The sequence below is a fragment of the Chiloscyllium punctatum genome, chromosome 6 (genome assembly GCF_047496795.1).
Source record: "Chiloscyllium punctatum isolate Juve2018m chromosome 6, sChiPun1.3, whole genome shotgun sequence".
Lineage (NCBI taxonomy): Eukaryota > Metazoa > Chordata > Chondrichthyes > Orectolobiformes > Hemiscylliidae > Chiloscyllium > Chiloscyllium punctatum.
The window spans coordinates 52015241-52037285 of NC_092744.1; the positions used below are offsets into that span (position 1 = coordinate 52015241).

Genomic DNA, 22045 nt, shown 5'->3' on the forward strand with positions numbered 1-22045 from the left:
ATCAGAGTCCCAAGCAAAATAGCTAAAGAGATAGTGGAGATGCTAGCAGTGATCTTTCAGCAATCACGAGAATCAGGGAGGGTCCCAGAAGACTAGAAAACCACTAAAGTGGCATCCATTTAAAAAAAAGGAATAATGCAAAAGATGGAAAATCACAGATCTCTTAGCCTAACCTCAGTTATGGATAAGATCCTGGAATCCATTCTGAAGGATGAGATTGCTGAATACTTGGAAGTGTATGGTAAAATAGGGCAAAGTCAGCATGGTTTCATCAAGGAGAGGTCATGTCTGACAAATCTGCTTGAATTCTTTGAGGAAGTTACGAGCAAGGTAGACCAAGGACAGCCAATGGACATTATCTACCTGGGCTTCAAGAAGGCCTTTGACAAGGTGCTGCACAGGAGGCGACTTGAATAAGGTTCCATGGTGTCGGAGGCAAGGTGCTAGATTGAATAGATGCTTTTTGCTAAACAGCCAAGCTGAGTGTGGGGATAAAAGAGCCCTTCTCAAGATGACAACAGTGACAAATGGTGTTCCACAAGGCTCAGTTTTAGGACAACCTTTCTACATTAATAATTGAGATGAAGGAACTGAGGGCACTCTGGCTATATAGATAGGTAGAGGGACAGGTAGCATTGTGGAGAAGGGAAGGTTGCAGGAGAATCTAAACAGGTTAGGAGAGTGGACAAAAATGGCAGATAGAGTACAACATGGGAAAGTGTGAGAGTGTGCACTTTGGTAGGAAGAATAGGGACATAAGATACTTTCTAAAAAGGGGAGAAAATTCAGAAGTCTGAAGTGCCATGGGAGTTGTAGTCCGAAATTGTCTCAAGGTAAACTTTCAGGTTGAGTAGAGTTAGGAAGGCAAATGCAATGATGGCATTTATTTTGAGAAGGCTTGAATATAAAAGCAGTCATGTACTTCTGAGACTCTAGTCAGAACACATGTGGAGTATTGTGCCCAGTTTTAAGTGTCATTACTAAGGATGTACTGGCCCTGAAGCGTGTTCAGAGGAGGTTCATGAAAATTAACCCAGAAATGGAAAGCCTAACATATGAGGAATGTTTGAGGACTCTGGGTTTACACTCGATGGAGTTCAGAAGGATTTGGGGGGTGGGGGGGGGGGGGAACACCTAATTGAAACATACAGAATACTAAATGGCCTGGACAGAGTAACGTTGAGAAGTTGTTGTTAAAATAAACTATTCCAAACAGAAGTCTTGATTCAAAATTCAAAAGAATGCACTATTCTCAAAATTTAAAGAATGGGAGCAAGGAATTACATTTCAAAAGGGACCATGAAATTATAAGTTTTTGTCCTGTCAATTTGAGTGACCACGTTAACCAAAAACTTGTTTAAAACTAGTTTAGACTTCAACTAAATCCAAGTAACAATACACAAGCTTTTCATGTTTTTTATTTTCTGTAAAAAAATGTATGACCACATGCAGACTAAAAACCAGTCTAACAAAGTAATCACCACAGTTTTAATAAATGAACTCTCATTTAAATATACCCGGTGTCCATTTTCATTGTATAAAAATAAGGTATACATCTACAGCAAACTCCTTTCAAATTCTGTAGAATAGAGAAAAGCTCTGCATACATAAATTTGTCCATGGTTAATTATACAGTCAAATAAAGTTTTTTGAAAATATGCAAAAAGTTTTCCATTTGTTTTCCCATTAATGATCTTTGCATAAACCAAGTAACCTTTTAAACAAACCACTTATAAAAAGCATCATTTACAAGTCAATATTCTATACACAAAGTAATTACATTTAGGTATTATAATTAAATTAACTTAGTATTTACCGACGATGCCTGCTATGTCCTGAGTGACTACTGCTATGATGTTTACTTTTATGGGATCTTTCATAAGAATGCGACCGCTCATGTCTGTCCCTATGATGCTCTTTTTCATGGCGTCGTTTCTTTACAAGATCACAACGCTCCCTGGACTTACTACGGCTATGGGATCTACTATGTGATTTCTTCCTCTTGTGACCATGCCTTATAGAAATTTTTGTTTCCTCACTGCGATGAGATTTTGATTTGATGTGTGGTGATACATGATTGTGACGTCGACGAGGGGACATGCTGTGACTATGGGATCTGCTCCTTGATCGGGAACTGTAAGTCCCAGATCTACTTCTTCTATTGTAGCTAAAAGAAAATCAGATAAAAAAATTAAGAACATTGCAAAACCATATAACTAGCGCCATTGAAAATATAGACTCAGCTTCATTAAGAAGAAAAAAATATACTTCTAAATCCATCAAGAACAAGTGTAGACACACAACAACAGAATTTCTATTAGGTCTTCCGTAGCAACAACCGAGAAAGGTTACAGATCACTACCCATCTTCACACTTCAGATGTGAATTAACTGGGTACTGACAAGGAGATGTGATGCTCCTGCAAATCCTTTATCCGATGTTTCTATGAAAGTGACTTTAAATATGCAAGTATGAAAACTGGCTGCTGAAAGTTATCCAAGCATGACACAATACAAAAACCTGGATGACAGCCAAAAAGTGGGGGTGTTTTGGGGGCGGGGCCAGGAGGGAGAGAAGGAAATTGGACATCATAATTATCCAGATTACTTAGTCAAAAAGGCATGGGATATTTGGTTACTACCACTACTATTACTCCAACTTCATACCTTTGTTTATAATTCGATAAACAATTAAAGAATATTGGGGGCAGAAGTTTAACAGAAATTTAGAGATTAGATTCCCTGCAGTATGCAAACAGACCCTTCTGCCCAACAATTCCACACTGGCCCTCCGAATAACCCACCCAGACCCATTTCTCTACCCTATATTACCCTGACTAATGCACCTAACAGAATGGCCGGCCAATTCAGAATGGCCGGCCAATTCACCTGACCTGCACATCTTTGGACTGTGGGAGGAAATCGGAGCACCCAGAGGAAACCCACACAGACACGGGGAGAACGTGCAAACTCCACACAGACAGTTGCCCAAGGCTGGAATCAAACCCAGGTCCCTGGTGCTGTGTGGTAGTAGTGCTAACTACTGAGCCACCCCACAGATCTTGTACTAATTTTTTTTTAAAGAGGAAACAGGTAAAAAAAGGATAAGGAAGTTCTTTCCTTTACCTCGCACCCAAACACAGCTTACCATCACTGTAATCTTTTCCCATCTCAATAACTCAGGATACTCAAGCCTCACTTTCACCATAGCCTTGGAGGGGGCTAGGAACAGACAGTATGGGAAGGTATTTAATTGGGGGAGGGGAATTATATTGCTATTAGACACGAGCTGTGGAATATAAATTGGGAACAATTGTTCTACAGGAGGTGAACAAAAGCATGGAGGCTGTTAAAGGAGCACTTGTTGCGAATGTTGGATAGCTTTGTGCCACTGATTCAGGCAAGGAATGGTAACGTAAAGGAACCTTGGATGACAAGAGGAGTTTCTTTTAAAAAAGGAAGCTTACTAAGAAGGATCTGGCACAGCTTTAGAGGATTACAGGGTAGCTAGGAAAGAACTCAAAAATGGACTAAGGAAAGCTGGGAAGGGCATGAAAAAGCCTTGGCAGGAAGGATTAGGGAAAACCCAAAGGCATTCTATACTTATCTGAGGAATAAGAGAACGATCAGAGATGGTAGGGCCCCTGGAGTCTTAAGAGGTAGGGGAGGTTCACTAGAAAGGGGGACCATGTTGATAGCGAGGACACAGTGGACCAGATTAATAGGCTTGAACAGATTGATATTAAAAAAGTGGATATGCTGGAAATTCTAGGAAGCTTAGGGTGTAGGTTTGCTCACTGAGCTGTAGGTTTGATATCCAGACATTTCATTACCTGGCTAGGTAACATCATCTGTGGCGACCTCCAAGTGAAGCGAAGCTGTTGTCTCCTGCTTTCTATTTATATCTTTCTCCTGGATGGGGTTCCTGGGGTTTGTGGTGATGTCATTTCCTGTTCGTTTTCTGAGGGGTTGATAGGTGGTATCTAGATTTGTGTGTTTGTTTATGGCGTTGTGGTTGGAATGCCAGGCCTCTAGGAATTCTCTGGCATGTCTTTGCTTAGCCTATCCCAGGATAGATGTGTTGTCCCAGTCAAAATGGTGTTTTTTTTCATCAGTGTGTAGGGCTACGAGTGAGAGAGGGTCGTGCCTTTTTGTGGCTAGCTAGTGTTTGTGTATCCTATTGGCTAACTTTCTTCCTGTTTGTCCTACGCAGCTCTTGCATGGAATTTTGTAGATGACATTGGTGGGTTTGTATGCTACTAGGATTCCGAGAGGTCTTAGTAGTCTGGCTGTCATTTCTGAAACTTCTTTGATGTATGGTAAGGTGGTTAAGGTTTCTGGTTGTGTTTGGTCTGCTTGTCGTGGTTTGTTCTTGAGGAATCTGTGCACTGTATTTTTTGAGTATCTGTTCTTCTTGAATACGTTATATAGGTGGTTCTCCTCTGTTTTCCCAAGTTTGTCTGTGCTGCAGTGTGTGGTGGCTCGTTGGAATAGTGTTCTGATACAGCTTTGTTTGTGTGTGTTGGGATGGTTGCTGGTGTAGTTAAGTATTTGGTCAGTGCTTTTCCAACCTCAAACTGAGCTACAAACCTTCACAAACCTTGCAATTCTAGGAAGCATCATGCTAGATAAATAAGACCCCAGGACTGGACCAGATATATCCAAGATTACTAAGGGAAGTGAGGAATGAGATTGCCGCGCCTCTGGTGATGATCTTTGCATCCTCACTCTCCACGGGAGTAGTACCGGATGACTGGAAGGAGGCGAATGTTCTCCCTCTGTTCAAGAAAGGGAATAGTGAAATCCCTGGGAGTGCGACACCAGTTAGTCTTACGTCTGTGGTAAGCAGTGTACTGGAAAGAATTCTGAGAGATAGGATTTATGACAATTTGGAAAAATATAGTTTGAATAAAGATAGTGAGCAGGTCGTGCCTCTCAAGCCTATCTGAGGGTGTGACGAGACAAGTTGATGAAAATCGAGCAGTAGAAAATCTTTATGGATTCCTGTAAGATATTTGATAAGATTCCCCATGGTAGGCTCATTCGGAAAGTTAGGAGGTATGGGATATAGGGAAATTTGGCTGTCTGGATACAGAATTGGCTGGCCACAAGACGATAGTGAGTGGTAGTGGATGGAAAGTATTCCACTTGGAGGTCAGTGACCAGTAGTGTCCCGCAGGGATCTGTTCTTGGGCCTCTGCTTTTTGTAGTTTTTATACAGGAGTTGGAACAATAGGTGGAAGGGTGGGTTAGTAAGTTTGCTGATGACACAAAGATTGGTAGTGTTGTAGATAGTGTCGTAGATAGTGTCAAGGACGGTTGCAGGCTTCAAGACTTGGCAGGATGCAGAACTGGGCTGAGAAGTGGCAGCTGGAATTCAATTTGGATGAAAGCAAAGTGATTCATTTTGGAAGGTCGAATTTGAGTGCTGAATACAAGGTTAAAGACAGGATTCTTGGCAGCGTGGAGTAACAGGATCTTGGGGTCCACGTCCATAGATTCCTCAAAAGTTGCCACCCAGGTTGAGGGGGTTGTTAAGAATACATATGGTGTTTTGGCTTTCATTGACGGGGGATTCAGTTTAAGAGCTGCAAGATTTTGCCGCAGCTCTTTTAAAACCGTGGTTAGACCACACTTGGAATATTGTGTCCAGTTCTGATCGCATCATTGTAGGAAGGATGTAGATACTGTAGAGAGGGTGCAGAGGAGATTTACTAGGATGCTGCCTGGACTGGAGGGCTTGTCTTATGGAGACAGGTTGAATGAGCTAAGCCTTTTCACACTGGAGAGAAGGAAGAGAGGTGACTTAATAGAGATGTACAAGGTAATGAGAGGCATAGATAAAGTAGATAGCTGGAGACCTTTGCCCAGGATAGAAATGGTTATCATGAGGGGTCATAATTTTAAGGTGATTGCAGAAAGGTAGAGGGGAGTAGTAGTGTCAGAAACATTAGGGACATTTAAACAAATGCTGGACAAGCACATGGACAGCAGCAAATTGAGGGGCATGTAGGTTAGGTTGACCTTAGATTAAGATAAACGGTCAGCACAACATCATGGGCCAAAGGGCCTGTACTGTTCTATGTTCTAAGCAATGCATCACGAGACTAACTAGTTCTGACATTCTACATTTCCTGTCAGTATTTTGTGCTCCACAGCAGAAATGTAACAAGTAGCCCATAACTGTTATTACCACTACCAATATGTTTGTGTAAAAGAGTAACACTGCAGATTTTGATATTAGAGCACAATTACATTAATCATGGAAGCTGAATTAGACAAGCAGAATACAACTTCAAAATAAGGAGCAAAAGTACATGAAGCAACTTGGTCCAATTATTCTCACTACCCCTGATTGGTTCTATATAAAATTATTTCCCTCGCACTGGATTACTGAATACTTTTCTATATAATGAATGCCAAAAAATCATGGTATAACATTTTAGCAATTAGATTCATGCATTTTAGATTCCATTTATTAATCGTGTATTTCCAATAGAGTTATAAAATGCTAGCCTTGGATGAAGGATTCTGCCAATGTTACAAGCTACAAATCGCTTACATCCACTAAATCAGGTACAAGTACTTACTGCCTTCGTGGTGAACGGGACCTTGATCTTGTTCGTGACCTTGAACGACTGGCACTCCTACTGTTTCGGCTTGGTTTACTTTCTTTTCTCAGCCTATATATTTTAGGCAACAAGATTTTTGAAGTATTATGCTGACTTGATTGTGCTGATATCACATCTATAAATATGACAATTTTGAGTAACAGCACCTCAATAACCAAAATTTGCAATAGTATGTAAAGAGTAGGGGGGAGTGACACTAATCAATTAGCTCCTTCAAAGAATTGGGACGGGTGCTAATGGCCACTTATCCTCCAAGATTGAGATTGAGAATTGATCTCTCTCACTTTGGTCAACTTTTAATATTTAAAACCCCATTTCTAAATAGAGAGTGAAACACCTAATTACTAACCCATTGTATGGACTTTTAGAGTTCAACTGACGGTCTTCAGGCTCCTTTTTGATTGCTTTAGCATTCTGAATTCCAGGCGTCTTGTCTTCGGACTTAGCTTCTCTGGGTGAACCTGAACATACAAAATCTGACTTCATTTGAAATTCTAAGCATTTTAGACAGCACATTAACTCTGAAGCATATTTAGGACTATAAATAAATAAATATTTAGACTTTATTTTGCATTTGAAGTTAAAACTCAAACAAATGGACACCCATGTAAGTAAACTGGAGCAACTGTAAGTCAGCAGATCCAACAGAAAAGCCTGGGACTAGACAATTAGCCTGCCAGAATTCATTAGACTATGTTTGGATATTACATCAATGCCAAGTATCTTAATACAGAAATCTGCCAGAGTGGTCAACTGATCAAAGTCTCTCTCCTGTATGGTATTACCACTCTGCAATGTAACTAAAGTGCCCTCTCCAGGTCACAAATACCAGAAAAATGGTCTCCCCATGAGGATGCACAGCCAATTGAAAGACGGCGCATTCTGTGGCAGGAAGGAGGGTTTGGAGGGATATGGGCCAGGTGCTGGCAGGTGGGACTAGTGTTGGGATAATTGGTCGGCATGGACCAAAGAGTCTGTTTCCGCGTTGTACATCTCTATGACTCTAAGAACTTATACATTGTTTACTTTGCTTCTCATGTTGCTCGAGCAAACTGAAAGTGAGAAGCAAACTGATACCAAAACAGCAAGCATGAAAAATTGACATGTTTTGTATAAAAGACACATGACGCATAAACACTCCATTACATTACACTTACAGGGTTTAGAACCTGGAGAGAAGCCTCCCAAAGTGGAAAGTGCAGGAGTTCCATCAGGGTTCAATCCTTTGGCTTTTAATTTAGCTTCCTGTAATGCAACTTTCCTCTTCTCTACTTCTTTCTCCACATACTCATAGTTAGGCTGTGAAGACATAATTTGCCACATTTTGAGAGAAACTAAAAGCTATCAGATTCAACACTATACAATGGAGACCTCATTTTTACCAATTATACCATTTTCTCAATACTAGTGTTTAACTGACCTTCTTTCGGGTATAAAGTTTCAAAGTCGTGATGCAAATATCCTGGATTTCCTCTTCTTTTGCACCAAAAAGCACAAACCAATGAGGGCGATTTGGTAAAACAATCTGAATAAAGAAAAAATAAACTCAGAAATATAAACTACATTAACACATACAACACTGAATTACAAGTGTCTACTAGTTAAATTATTTACTGAAAACCATGGGGATTCTAACCATCTTATAATTTCCTTTACCCCAGGGAAAAACATCAAAGAGAAACATTTAGATTTATCAAGTTCCCATCTGGAAAGTATTAAGACTGAAAACAGGTCCTTCTTTGCCTTATGATTAGTGTGCGAAGTATCAGTATTTCATCAGGCACTCTTTCAATTGGATGTTCGAACTAGAGAGCTCTGATTCAAATTACTGTAGGCTGATTAAGCTTTAACCATCTAAATAATTTGGAGAATAAATTATGACTACTTCCAGGTGCTCTCTTTTATTTAGTCTCTCTGCACTCACTTGTAAAGCTCTAGCTGCAAGGTAGATGCATGCACATGCTATGGTTTCTGGCTTAAACCGGACAAATACACTTGTGCGCAGACTGTCATTCATGTAATTCCTGAAAAACATTAGAGATAAAATTCATTAGAAATTAATCAACTCCAAGTTTATAGAAAAAAGGAGACTTGTGGCATTGTTCTTTTTCTTAGTTGAAACAATATGCCCTCTGATATATTAGAAGTCTGCGCTGAAGGTATTAAAATATGAAATAAAACTAAACAAACATTAAAAGGTATTATTTGAAATATGGAACATACAATACAGACCATTATAAAGCCACATTTTGATTGATTCTGTAAATACAACTTGAACAAATATTGTATGGAATTTTCCAAAATAGTCGACTGACATCCTCTGACAGCTATCAAGGAAGAGCAATACTTAAACTAAGGTGAACTTCAAGAATACAAGCAATCTGGAAATTGAACAATAAAAAAAACAAATGTTCTCACACTCCATGGTTTCCCAGTGGAACAATGAATTACAACTACAAATAAACCCCATGTTAAAAGGGACCAACTTGCACAACATTGACTATTTATTGAAGACGCATAATGGAACATCAAGATTAACTCACGTTTTTCTCAAGTTTCTTCAGTGGGAAAATGCATCATGTGAGACAACAGGGCACCATGCAAAGCACAAACAATCATAGTCAATCCTCAGTGTGAGGCTGTCAGAAGCAATTTAAGAAATGCACAGAGCCTCTCCAACACAAAATTATGTTCAGTGCTCCTACTCCACTCCCTTACTGGAAAGACAAATAATTGCAAAGCTCCATTGAGATTATGGCCTTGATGTTTATTATACTGCACAAATTCAAATTTTCAAAAATGTTCACTGGCCTTCGTGCCTGCCACTTGAGACCAAAGGGGTTTTCAGTTTATCATGCACTACAGTTGTGGGTTTTATACCAATCCAGAAAGGACTACAGGGTTCGAAAGGCCTTCACTTTATCTCCAAAAGCATACTATTGTGAAAGATAAAAATGTCATCAAGACTCATCTAGCAGATCTGTTGCAAGTATTCATTATAAACTGTGGTATAACAAGACTTGTAAAGTGACCAGCTTTAACAAACTAGGCCATAAGCCTCGGTCATTGCAATTACCTAGAGTATACAATAAAAGCAGAAGGGATGAAGATGCTGACTACATCACAGCTACAGAACCGAAAGGCCTTGTTCTAAACATTTTAAAAGCAGAAGACAACTGCTAGCTTTGGTCTGATATTACAACACAGACAGGAAGCTCTCCGTTTCAATGTCCACAACTTTGCACATCTAAACATACAGATTGTGGGACACTCAGCCTTATACTGCACAAGGTAAAAACAATGACTGCAGATGCTGGAAACCAGATTCTGGATTAGTGGTGCTGGAAGAGCACAGCAGTTCAGGCAGCATCCAAGAAGCTTTGAAATAGACGTTTCGAGCAAAAGCCCTTACACTGCACAAGCCCATTTCTTACATTTCACATTGTCTAAGCACAGGTTTTCTTTTAAGACTACCACTTTACCTGTTACTCAATGCTCATGTTAACCATTGATCATGTCTGTGACCTGAACATGTATTGTTTGTTACATTGGTGCAATGTAAACTTGCAGTATGCATTCTGCCTAGACAAAGTTGACATGGCTTGATTAGCTTAAGTTATGGATTGAGATTATCGCAATAATATTAAATTTAACTTTTAAATATTAATCTGTATTGTTTACATGATCATAATGGCAACACTTGCGACCTCAAGCAAAACTATTAACTGAAAATACACCTTCAATCAATTGGGATCAATCATACCAAGGGAAAGGTCAAATCACAATTTATTTCCTGAATTACCATTTAGGAAAGTGTAGCAGCAAAAACAAAAGGTCGGTTAAGATTGAGAGAATGCTGTTCACCAGCATACATTTTGTATATTACATTCAACACTAATGCTGGGTAAATTGTACATAATTGGGGGTGGGGGGAAAGAGAGTTGGGGGAATTAATCACTTTGTTGCGCAGAACATGATCTTTGTCGGAAAAAGTCATGATCATGAAGCTTTTCATTTTGTATACATCAGGACAGATAAAATACCAAATGGAGTAACGATTTAAGGGTAGCACAATCTTTAGTGGTTAGTAGTGCTGCCTCAGTGCCAGGGATTCAGGTTCAATTCCAGCCTTGGGTGACCGTCTGAATGGAGTTTGCAAGCTTACCACACGTGCGTGGGCTTTTGCCAGTTGCTCTAGTTCCCTGACTGCCCAAAGTAGTGCAGATTAGGAAGACTGGACTGGGTAAATGCAGCATTGTCGGTATAGACCAGGGCACTGGGTTTGAAGGAGTACCATTCGGATTGTCAAATGGCCTTGTTCCACACTGCAGGGATTCTATGATACTGTCAAATAGGTTGTTAAGCAATTGGCAAATGAACCTATTGGTTGAGGTACTGCCCTGCAGAATGCACCAGGGGACTGTAATCATCACTTAGTTTACATTCAGATGGTCAAATCCTGCACATAAACATATGTAGCTTCAAGCAAATATAGGTGAGCCATATTGCTTGTGGAATTCAATGTGTAATTGGTTGTTAGTGCAATTCTTGACACACTTAGGATTGGTGCATTGCCCAAATGGATAATCACATCTTAAGTTGGACACTATGTTCAGTTTTGCAAGCACACGCTGGAGGAGTATGGTCAATAGTCTACTGAAGGGGCGCACTGCTTGATACGATCCACCTGTAATTGATATACGTGATCCATGTAACTGGCAACATACTGAAACTCAATTTTCCTTGTGCTAGGCAAAACATTTTTCACTTGACAGCAGTTTGCTGTTAGAGAATATTACTCATATCGATATTACGTAAAATGACTAACATCACCTGTCAGTTACACCTGCTTTAAGTTTCTCATCCTCAGAGTAATTTGACGTAGACTTGACAAGTCTAAAACACAGCAGCCAGAATCTCAGTCATTAACTTGCATGATACTCAGTGAGCAATTATCTCACTGTGATAAACATCCAAGTTTCAACATCAAATAATCATGGTAAGCAAATGGCTTCTTCTCCATTTGGAAGGTTTTAATAAGGCCAACTTTACAATGGCTATTCCCTTTGAAATTTGTTATCTTTTGTTGAGGGCAAGACAAATAGCTTCGATAGCACCTCCCATTTGTCAGACAAGGAAACTAGTGAAGAAATAATTTATCAACTTACAAACTAACTATTTTAAATAATTAAAAGGTGACAGATGAATTAAAAACATCAGGAGCAACTGTATTAGAAATTTCATTTGTCAAAGTCCCATAGCCATAAGGGCTTCCCCTCCACCCAGACATAGCTTAAGCAGTGAGTGAAATTTACATCCATATAGGAAACAACCAGAATTCTTGGTTGGAAGGTCTAATCAAGTTTAGATTGCAACCTGTAAACAGTTTAAAACTAGCAGTAATAAGGATGCTGTCAAATCTTTCTATCTGTACCAGTTAAATATTGAGTATGCTGTAGTATATAACGTGATTTTGGTCCTTCCCTTCAACATGCTTTAAAATTTCACATTCTAATACTCAGTTGACTAGAAACATTAGATATATAATCTAAATTACTGAAAGTACGTGATGAATATCCAGAAGTCAATACAAATCCTTCAAAACCCCGCCAGAACTAGATGACGTTGCCAGATGTTTTGTGACTACTTCAGTGAATAGCTGTCTCGGATGAGAGCTTGCACTGGATTGGCTGAAGGGGTAGCCAATCAAAGGCCATCCTTAGGTCATGAAGTTGAGAAGCAGTTCAGAGGGCAGAGTTCTTTGAGTTCTATGACTTACCATCATGGACTACCCTTTAATTAAAAAGAGTAGAAAAAAGAACAAAGTTAAATTGAGCTCTCCTTTGTGACACTGAACAAACAAGCCATGAAAACAGTATGCAGAAATTACAGTACCATGTTCATAAATTTATAGTAAAAATGTTCACCATTGAAAAATATGATTCGTTACACTGAAGTATGCACCCAGTTCTGTATGGATACAAAAGTTAGAATGCCAACTGTAAACTTTTTAGCTTTTTAAATTTGATATACATTACAAATCTTAAACACATTATTTCAATTCCACATACAGTTTCCATGGCTCTACAAAGTCAAAGAAGCAACTTACCAAGCTGTTTGCACAAGTGTTTGATTCCTTTCACACTCAAGCACTTGAAGGTACATGAAGATTATCTAGAAAGAAGCGGAGGGGGACAAGTTATTTTTAAAAAAAATCTTACACTTCTAGTTGTATTAAAGAAAAATTAAATATCTACCAGTTTACCTTGTGTGGATGCTTTACATGAACGCAAAATCCCAATTCCTTTAGTACTCGTCTTTCTGCTTTGATCACTTGGTTTTTGGTGTTAATGTAGTTTTGGTCAAGTATCAGTGGTGTTGGAGTCCTGGTTTAAAAAAATTAAAACTATTTGCAGTCTAAAACAGAAACACTTGCAATTAGTTTGTACTTCTAATACTCCTTAAAAACAAAAGGGACTTTTTCCTTTCCAACCAACCATCAGAAGAAACTCCTGTAACTGCCTCCAAAGCCTTGGTCTTGTGCTGTCCATTTCAAACTGAAAATTATGCAGCAAATATGCTGAACAGCCTGATTTGCTGTTACCACCAGCAATGAGGGAAATAATATGCTCAAGTAGTAGGGCCTACCTAATAAAATAATACTATTAAAATTGATTGGTGGTTAGTAATTTTTGTAATGATTTACTAAGAATTACACAGTATATCTAAATAAATTCAAAACTAAACCACTTGCATTTTCTTAATTTTCATATTTTAATCAACACCATACTCATACGGTACAATAAATAACAAATCGTTTAAGACCTGCCAATTAGGATGCAATTCAAGTGCACAATGCAGACGTCATCCTGATTATAATCTCTTCACTTAACTTTATGCTGTTCTTTCTTCTGATGCCAATCTGCTCAAAAAATACACAACCAGAAATCTTTTTTTCCAATGTTGTCATCTTAAACAGCAGAAAATACATATTTGTAAAACACTTCAAATTGAGAATGCTGTTTTTATTTTGTTTGCACATGATGTGCTGCATCATTCACTCCATGGTTGCTCCCAAGAAAATCAACTGTGTATTTTTTGACCAAATGTTTTGAAGTCACTTTTTAAAAATGTATCTGTTCACCTACAAGCTACACCTGCCTAACTTCAAATTTACATGATGTAGAGGTGCATTTGATGACTTTAAGGCTTGATTGTTGTTCTTTTCAATCATACTTTTAAAAAGTTAGTTTAAAACAGTTAACAGCGAGTACCGTTATACCAAACAGAGCTCCACACTGACAATACATTAGCCATGGACCAAATAGCTTATGTTAGCTTTTTTAAGGAAGTTAACTTAAAACTGTTTGAATCAATTGAGTTTGCAGACAAGGCATGCTCAATTTAAGTACCATGGCAATTCAACATGTGGCTATGGTAAAACTCTCAGGATTTATTCAAAGACTCAAATATATCTGCTCTGAGATCAACATTGCCTTAAATTGCAACAACCACATTTTATACCCGTCTTACCCCCACAGATCTATTAGGTGCATCACTACTTTGGATGTAATTTTAGCATCTTCTTTCCTGCAGATTCTGTAACACTATCAAGCCTTCTACCTCTAAACAAAGAATCTTCACAGTCTTCTGAGGAATATTAATGCTCAGATGTATTCGTATGCACTAAAATCTTAAATCAGTACCAAACTAATCTTTGGTTTTAAAGTTACAAGTTGAATGGTCAGTGAATCTAAACTGACTTTTCCAGGCTAGCATATTAGGAAGAATAATCAGCAGTCAAATAGCATTAGCAGATTTCAGGGCAGTCTCATTAACGAACTCTGTCCAAGCAGCAACATTTCAGTTGGTAACAAAATATTACAGGTCAGGAAATTTACATTTTATAAACTTATGCCCAAAATCTACATGAGGAGATAAAGTAAAAAGTATCAAGACACGACATTCAAAGGCACTCAGGATAGTTATTAAACAGAAATAGCCACCAAAAAGATTACATACATTAGCAAGTTAGAAATCCAGGCCTTAGAAAGTTGTTCTCACTGAAACATTTGTTAATACTGGATTTTTTTTTAAAATGCTTATGATGTAATGACCCATACATTTCTACATTATACAACTCCTCTGCAGGTTGCTTCTTCTATCCCTGAAATGTGACTCAGTCTCTTCTGCCCCAGCTGAAATTATAAGGAGGCAGAGGTGAGTACTGTTATCAACACTTGTCAAAATGAGTTTCTAACCGCTATTTAGGGATACTCAGACTAGCTATTCTATTTAATTCTAAGCACTCCGAGTCAGTAACTTGTAAAATAAATAATTCTATGAAAAGCAATCTTAATAGAATATGCATTTAGTCCCATTGACATTAGTTTGGACTTTTAGAAGTTTAACTTAGATTCACTTCCCAAATATTCACTTATCAATTATTTAAGTTCATAAAGACAAGTGTTTGAACAAGTTTCAGATACAAACTGTTAAACTGCAACAAAGTTTATCACAATTTAACTTTAAGATGAATAGTTTCACTACAGACTTGTTTCAAACAGTTCAACATTTACACAAGTCAATATGCAATTTTCCAAGTAGTACTGTCACTTAATTATTTCCCAGTCACCAATATGGAGCTGATATTCCAGATTTCCATAATCAATCTGCACTAGACTGATGAGTTGATATTATTTCTTCCTGACTAAATTAATGTGTCTAATGTTGAAGACAGATGAAAACTACTACGTGCGCGCAACATTGAGAAATCACACCAGCAGCCCTGTGGTGTAATTCTAGTCTGAGCTCAGGAAGACAACATTTGCAACAAATGGATTTGGTAGAAAAGCAAGAGGAAAAACAAAAGTACCAGCTTGGTTGAGTTCCTTCTTCTGATTATAGATTAATGTTGACAAATATCTCACTTGTCTCCATAGCCAATTCACCAAAAATCACTACCTGAAGATGATCTGGCTTTGAGATATTATTCACAGATTCACTCCCCAAAAACTGAAGAAAATGAAAAATTCACAGCAAATATGCAACAGAAAGCTTTAAAACCAACTTTAAATAACAGTTGCACCATCTAATAGTCACTATCTTAACAGCTTGCTTTGTCTTGCCAGTGCAAAGTTTTCCATTTATACAAATTTGGAATGTGCAAACTATAATGGAAGCTAAGCTGCTGCGCAATAATTGCAACCTCCCACAATTGGTGGGACACGTGTAACTTTTAATTTCCGTGTGCTTTTAATCTACATTGCAATTGCGTCTTAAAGCTGTTATACATTCAAGCAGATTTAAATACACCTAAAGAGCATGGTAAGTACTTGTCTTATCCCTCAAACTGACTGTTTTGGAAAAGGTTGTCAAGTGGTCCTGAGAAACCAACAGAAAAAATGTTGACACTTGAAATGCTGTTACATTCTTGTGTTGGATTAGAAATATTAAGATTTTTTTCTAAATCCATGCAACATGTCTGTGCTGATGTATGGACATTACTAAAATCCAAGTCTAAAGATAATGCATTTAAATAAAACTGGTAGTGAAGGACACTACAAACTGACTCACCACAAATACTATTTTACCAATGAATACTGAGAATGTTAGATACTCTGGGAAAATAATCTTCCAAAATTTAATGAACTATGATGCCAATCTTGTCTCTATTTTGGTCGGAACTAGTTTAGTGACATTCCTATCTTCAGCCGTTTAGGTTTCTATACCATTACTTACCACCATTTTCAGCAGAATAGGTTAAGCTGTTCCTACAATACTAATATAGCACTTCATTGCTCCCACTCCACCTATCCTATTGATAGGATCTTCCAATTGGCTTACCAATTTGAAACAATACACTTTGATTTAGCACCATTTCTTCGTTGGCTCAGTTAAGATTTTATCAACAATCGGAGATTCAATACGAAGTACAAATCTTTAAGATAATACAATTCAGGTATTATTCAGCAAATCCACATTATCGGGTTTTCATTGCTGGACAGTCTTTCTGCAGTTCTGACACTTCGTAAGTTTGGTGGCAGTGTAAGATAACTTAATTACTCACACATAGTAGGAAACATTTGTTCTACATCCACGATCAGGTCTATTCGGTACGTATATATCTCAAAGTTACTCCTCATACTTCTATATTCCAGTGAAAACAATGGATTTGGAGATACCGGTGTTGTACTAGGGTGTACAAAGTCAAAAATCACAACACCAGGTTAAACCTGTTAGACTATAACCTGGTGTTGTGATTTTTAACCAGTGAAAACAAAGCTAGTTGCTTCAATCTTTTCCTGTAAGAAGGTCCATTACTTACAATATCAATCTGAACAAACTTCTTCTGAAGCACTACACCTGCTCTTAAAAAGACCGAAATTCCACAATATGGAGGTTGTGGTCTTATCAATGTCCTATAAAACTGTAATATAACAGCCTTACTTTTACACTCAATTCCTCCTGCAATAAAAGGACAGCTTTTCACTCGCCTTCTTTATCACGTGCTGTACCTACAAACTAACTTTTGAGATACTGCACCTTTGAATTCTGCAGTTATTCACTATTTAAGTAAAGTCATGCTTTATTCTTCCTGCCAAACTACTTCACATTTTTCCAGATTATACCCCATCTGCTCACTCATTAAATCCTGGCCCACCTGCATCTTTCTGATGACCTCACAGCTGCTTAACTCTGTGTCACCTACTACTATCCCTTCACTTCCCTTATCCAAATCATTGATATCAATTGTGAAAACAGAGGCCCCTGCATAGATCCCTGCTGGACTCTCTCTACTTGTTAAAACTTGCCAGTTGGCATTAAATATACAAGCCAATTACAGTAAAGAAACTTCCCAAGATTAACATTCCAAGTATAATCCACTTGCCATATTTTGGACACTTTTTGCTTCAATCATAAAGCAAGATGAACCCATCTATAGAAGTGCAAAAGCTAGAGCACATGTATGATTAATGACAGAACTGTCAAGTTCTTATCTGTCTACAAATTCAATCTTTACTCTCAAAACCAAGCACTAAAACCCAAATAGTGTGTAAAGCAAGCATATTGGTCTGACTTCAGTACCTCACTAAATCAGTCTTTCATAGGCCATTTTAAGAAGTTAGTAGAAAAGGTGTTTCCAAGCTTTATATTTCTGAAGCATACTAACCTCCCTCTCATTCAGAATAGATAACTAAAAAACCAAGGCAAAAATGTGATGGTACCACCTGGACAGCAAAGACAAAAAGCTGAGAACCAAGTACAGGAGTTCCTAGGTTTTAATGGTGTTGTGCCCAACCTTCCAAAGCCCCCGATTCCAGTGACCCGTTCAAAGAGCACTGGTTCTCCATCGGGACCAAACGGCACTTCTTATTTTCACTGTTGCCATGTCGACAGCTTCATCTTTACGTACCATTCCACATCACCCAGTCTTTGGTAAATGTAGTTGGTCGCTGTTAGGTTGGTTGCAAGGGAAAAAAGAATAAAAGTCAATATTGCATTTTAACTTCATGCACATTAGTAAAAACGATCACAGTAAGAAGTAATCCGAGAACAATTTTCACATTCATGTTACTCAAGTCAAATAGTTTTCTACAATAGCTTTTTGCTTAAAGCTACAGTGAAATTGTGGTTAATCACTTTTTTTGACTAAATGAAGAATTCATTCTGCTACATCACTTAGGCAATAAATGTGGTGAAAAGGGAATTCACTTTCCCACACCCGCAAAGTGACATAACAGTTGTAAAATTTAAACTTCTGATCAAACGTAGCCTTTCAATTTCAACTATGCAAGACATCACTTGTTCCATTATCCCATTTACACAGTTCTACAGAATTAAAAATGTCACTAGCTTCAATTATACAGATATACAAATTCGCACAATGCAGCATTATTTCTTACAGCTCTTCACACTTGAGAAAGTCAATATTTGTAAATTATTTCTTGTTTTTCTGATACATGTGCAGAGGAGTACAGTGGTAATGCATTCAGAGCAACTTTAAATAGACTCAAGTCGGATACCCTTCTGCACCCAGACTCATACTGCCCATTTTCTAGTTGTGCTCCTTTTTGCCAGTGTCTCCAGGCTGCCTTCTTCAGACATGGGAAATAGCATCAGAATATTGCATCATGACTTATGAACACTTCAATGAAATCCAGACTGTTATCAGTTTGTTTCACTGGACCTCCTCTCGTCTATTTGGCCAATTCTCAAAACTGTCATACTTCAGCCAGCAATTTTGCAAGCTAAGTGAAGGTATCTTTATATCTGGTGTTTCAGTCTCGGTTACAAAGAAAGCAATGCCTGTCTGTTCCCTCCTTGCACTCACATTGTTATAACAAAATTCAAGGTCCCAGTGGCAGAACCCATACTTTAGATTGGGAACTGTTGATACTATACAAAAAAAAGTGCAAACTTCAGAAGGAAACCCAGTCTCCCTCCAACAGCAACACTCCTATATAGTGCTAAAAGCAATTATACCTGATCACAACAGAACAAAGTTTAATTCAACAACGATACATCATTCTTGCCCAACTTATTTCAGAATATTATGGCAAAAGATAAATATCCCCCTTTAACTTCAATTGATGTGCAGCAGCTATGAATTTAACATGCAGTACGAATGTCAAATGTATTATGACTTCCCAGTTTATACTTTCTCATTTGTACTAAGTGTGCTAATATTTTATTCCCAATCCAAAATTATAAAATTTCCTTTGACCAGACAAACCAGTTATTTTTGTTCTGAGTTCATGCTCGCTCCAATTTGTGTTTAAGGATTACAGAAATCACTTGCACTACACAAGTAGCTATTCATTGTCCACAGCTCAGGTAACAATCATTAGCAGGCTACTTGCCCGTAATCTTAATGCCAGTCCCAAACATACTCCAACAGGAATAACTGGACAGTAATGAATTCTTCCTGTTCATCCTTCCCCAAAACTTGTCACTGTGATCAAGTATAGCAACAATGACATAGGACCTGCTCTTTCAGCACCGACTCTGCTGATATGTATGACTGATTACATCACTACTTTCCCCACTTGGTCAACACTGAAGATCAGATACAAGTGCTTAGGAGGTACCTTGAAAGCTTGGTCAAGTTAAGGAATGTTTTTTGAATATTAAAAAATACTGGACTTGAAGAAAAGGGCTTACCTTTTGCCTCTTAGCTGACGCAAATGGTGGAATACATTTATCACATCTCTCACACGACGAGGTGCTTCTTCTATTTTAGATGCAAGATTGATACAAGCCATTGCAACAATCTGAAAAGAAATCATTGTGCTTATCAGCTAAATCATCCAGGATTTTAATTTCTCAGACAGTGGATTACTTTGCAGTAGAAACTGCATATCACTGAAAATGGTCCTTTCAGGCCATCTCTCAAAGGCAAATTGATGTTTAGGCATCCAGATATCAACTAATACATTTTGCTCTGTTCACAACATAAGGCAATGTGAACCTTTTTCTTAAACCACAAAACTGGACATTTGAGGAAGTGGGACAAAGGCATCTATAAATACTAGTAGTTTACTGAAGCCAGTGCTTAGCTCAGTATCAGAAGAGTGAAGAACAAATTAGCCTCCTTCAATGAGAGGTAAAGTGCAGGCAAACGTTTTCTACTGTCTACATTAAGATTTTATGATTAAAATCAGAAGATCAATGATTAATGCAGAGATCATTAGCTCACTAACAGCAATTCAGCTGGTCTCATACTCTAGTTGTTACCTTTGGCATGAAAATTGAATCTACCCTCATCACCCCCTCAAGCAGAGTGTATTTTCCCCCTTTCTGCTCTATTCCTAATTTAGATGTCCAGAAGTGAATCTAGGGCAGGAAAGCATGAGATTAGAAGCACCTCTTCAAAAATTGTGAAGAAAAATTTAAACTCAGTAAAACCCATTCCAAGTAACTAATGTAGACATCAATTGAAAATTGCAGAAACACAATTTGTCAGACAAGACCGCTGAGGTTACGTTATGAAGGCAATAAAGACTTAATCAAGCCGGTTACAATCAAATTTAACTGCATCGCTAATAGTCATTGCTGACGTTTAAAACAAGAGTAACAGAATCTGAAGCGTTAAACATATTTCACCTCAAGCCTAATCTTAACACCAAGAGCCCAACTCCACACATTATCGGAGAACGTCTGGAATTTGAAACAGTGATCCTCAGGCTGCTCCCAATTGGGGGGAAGGTGCCTCCCCCCCCGTTGAACGGGGAATCACTTCCATTTTGGATGAAACACTCCACCTGACCTCCATTTCCCACAGGGTTCGCTCGGAGCTGGGCTGAAATGATCGAATTCAAACCACCCAAAGAGCGGAAGTGATCGGCGCGGCGCGGCGCGGCCCGGCCCGAGAGGACCCCACCCCCACCCCCACCCCCACCCCACAGGACAAGGGGCCCAACCCGCGGGACTCACCTCGAAACTGTGTTTGACGAAGGACTTGGAGAAGAAGAAACGCTGGAAGAGAACCTGAGCTGTCGCCATGGCCACCTGCGGGCGGGGAGAACACAGAAAACGGGAGAGCGTTAGCGACCGGAGACGGGGATAAAGCGCGGCCTCCGCGTCGCGGCCTGAGCCTGAGCCCGAGGCCGAGGCCGCCACTAACCAGCCACCCACCTGCGGTAAACGCAGCAGGATCCCGGCCGACTGGATCAGTTCACAGCCCAGGATCCGCAGGTCAGTCTCCACCTCCAGGTCCAGGCCATCCTGCATAGACGGCGTGGGTGAGAGCTTCTCCTCGGGGATGAGGGAGTTGTCGATGGTGAGGAAGACGGCCGAATAAACCTTGTCTCCGATCAGAATCCCCTCGCCCGCCGCCATCTTGTCTCGAACAAAAAAATAAAATGGGGAAGAAAAGGAGCAGGCGCAGTGCGCGGCGCCTAACACCACCTCCCGACAGGGCAAAGTGCTGTATCAACGATCCTCGGAATATAGATCTCCACAAAACACCCAAAATCAACCAGGAAGACGTCTTGAAATCCACCTCATAGACGCCCAACTGACGGGATCGCGCTTTGATTTGTTCCATTTATCACACACCCCGACTACATGAGGTGACTCTCCGGGTTTCGCAATAGTGACGGGGAAATGCCGTGACGTAATTTCGGGAAAGTCTCTGATCACTTCACCACTGCGGAGGGAGCGAGGCCCGGGACTCGTTTCGCCAGCGCGCGCCACCGGGCTGACGTCAGCGGCAGCTCCTCCATTGTGACGCACTGGTCGATGCGTATTGGCTGACGCGCTGCGAAATGACACTAGCACGTGTTTTCCCGGAATCCAGAGACTGTTTCCCGCGGCTCGCGGCCTGCGGGCGTATCAATGGAACTATATGGTCCTATAAATGAACGCCTAGCAATGCAGGCAAAATCCAGTCACTGAAAACAAGATCAAGCG

General features: G+C 39.2%; 1 protein-coding gene across 2 annotated transcripts; it reads right to left on the reverse strand.

Annotated features, from left to right (window-relative positions):
- Positions 1 to 1402: 1402 nt before the first annotated feature.
- On the reverse strand, positions 1403 to 21639 carry ccnl1a (cyclin L1a). 2 transcript variants are annotated; one of them, XM_072572658.1, is made up of 11 exons: positions 21269 to 21508; positions 21068 to 21142; positions 19796 to 19905; positions 12897 to 13017; positions 12741 to 12805; positions 8556 to 8655; positions 8052 to 8156; positions 7789 to 7930; positions 6981 to 7092; positions 6590 to 6682; positions 1403 to 2167 (listed from the first exon to the last, which is right to left on the reverse strand). In XM_072572658.1, exons 1-11 carry the CDS (start codon positions 21470 to 21472, stop codon positions 1813 to 1815), a joined length of 1482 nt encoding a protein of 493 aa, XP_072428759.1. In that variant the 5' UTR covers positions 21473 to 21508; the 3' UTR covers positions 1403 to 1812. The 2 variants fall into 2 exon arrangements, with proteins under 2 accessions (XP_072428759.1, XP_072428760.1); XM_072572659.1 differs by lacking the exons at positions 1403 to 2167; positions 6590 to 6682; positions 6981 to 7092; ... (1 more) ...; positions 8052 to 8156; positions 8556 to 8655 and adding an exon at positions 8662 to 12424 and having other exon boundaries at positions 21269 to 21639.
- Positions 21640 to 22045: the final 406 nt, after the last annotated feature.

What these genes read in the sequence shown, in the direction of transcription:
- ccnl1a (XM_072572658.1), bottom strand. Translation starts at nt 21,472, where the DNA reads ATGGCGGCGGGCGAGGGGATTCTGATCGGAGACAAGGTTTATTCGGCC. An exon ending in CGTCAGCTAAGAGGCAAAAG is followed by an intron (nt 13,018 to 19,795) that starts GTAAGCCCTTTT and finishes TTTTTAAACCAG; the next exon opens with GACTCCAACACCACTGATAC. An exon ending in TTGCAGCTAGAGCTTTACAA is followed by an intron (nt 8,157 to 8,555) that starts GTGAGTGCAGAG and finishes TTCTTTATTCAG; the next exon opens with ATTGTTTTACCAAATCGCCC.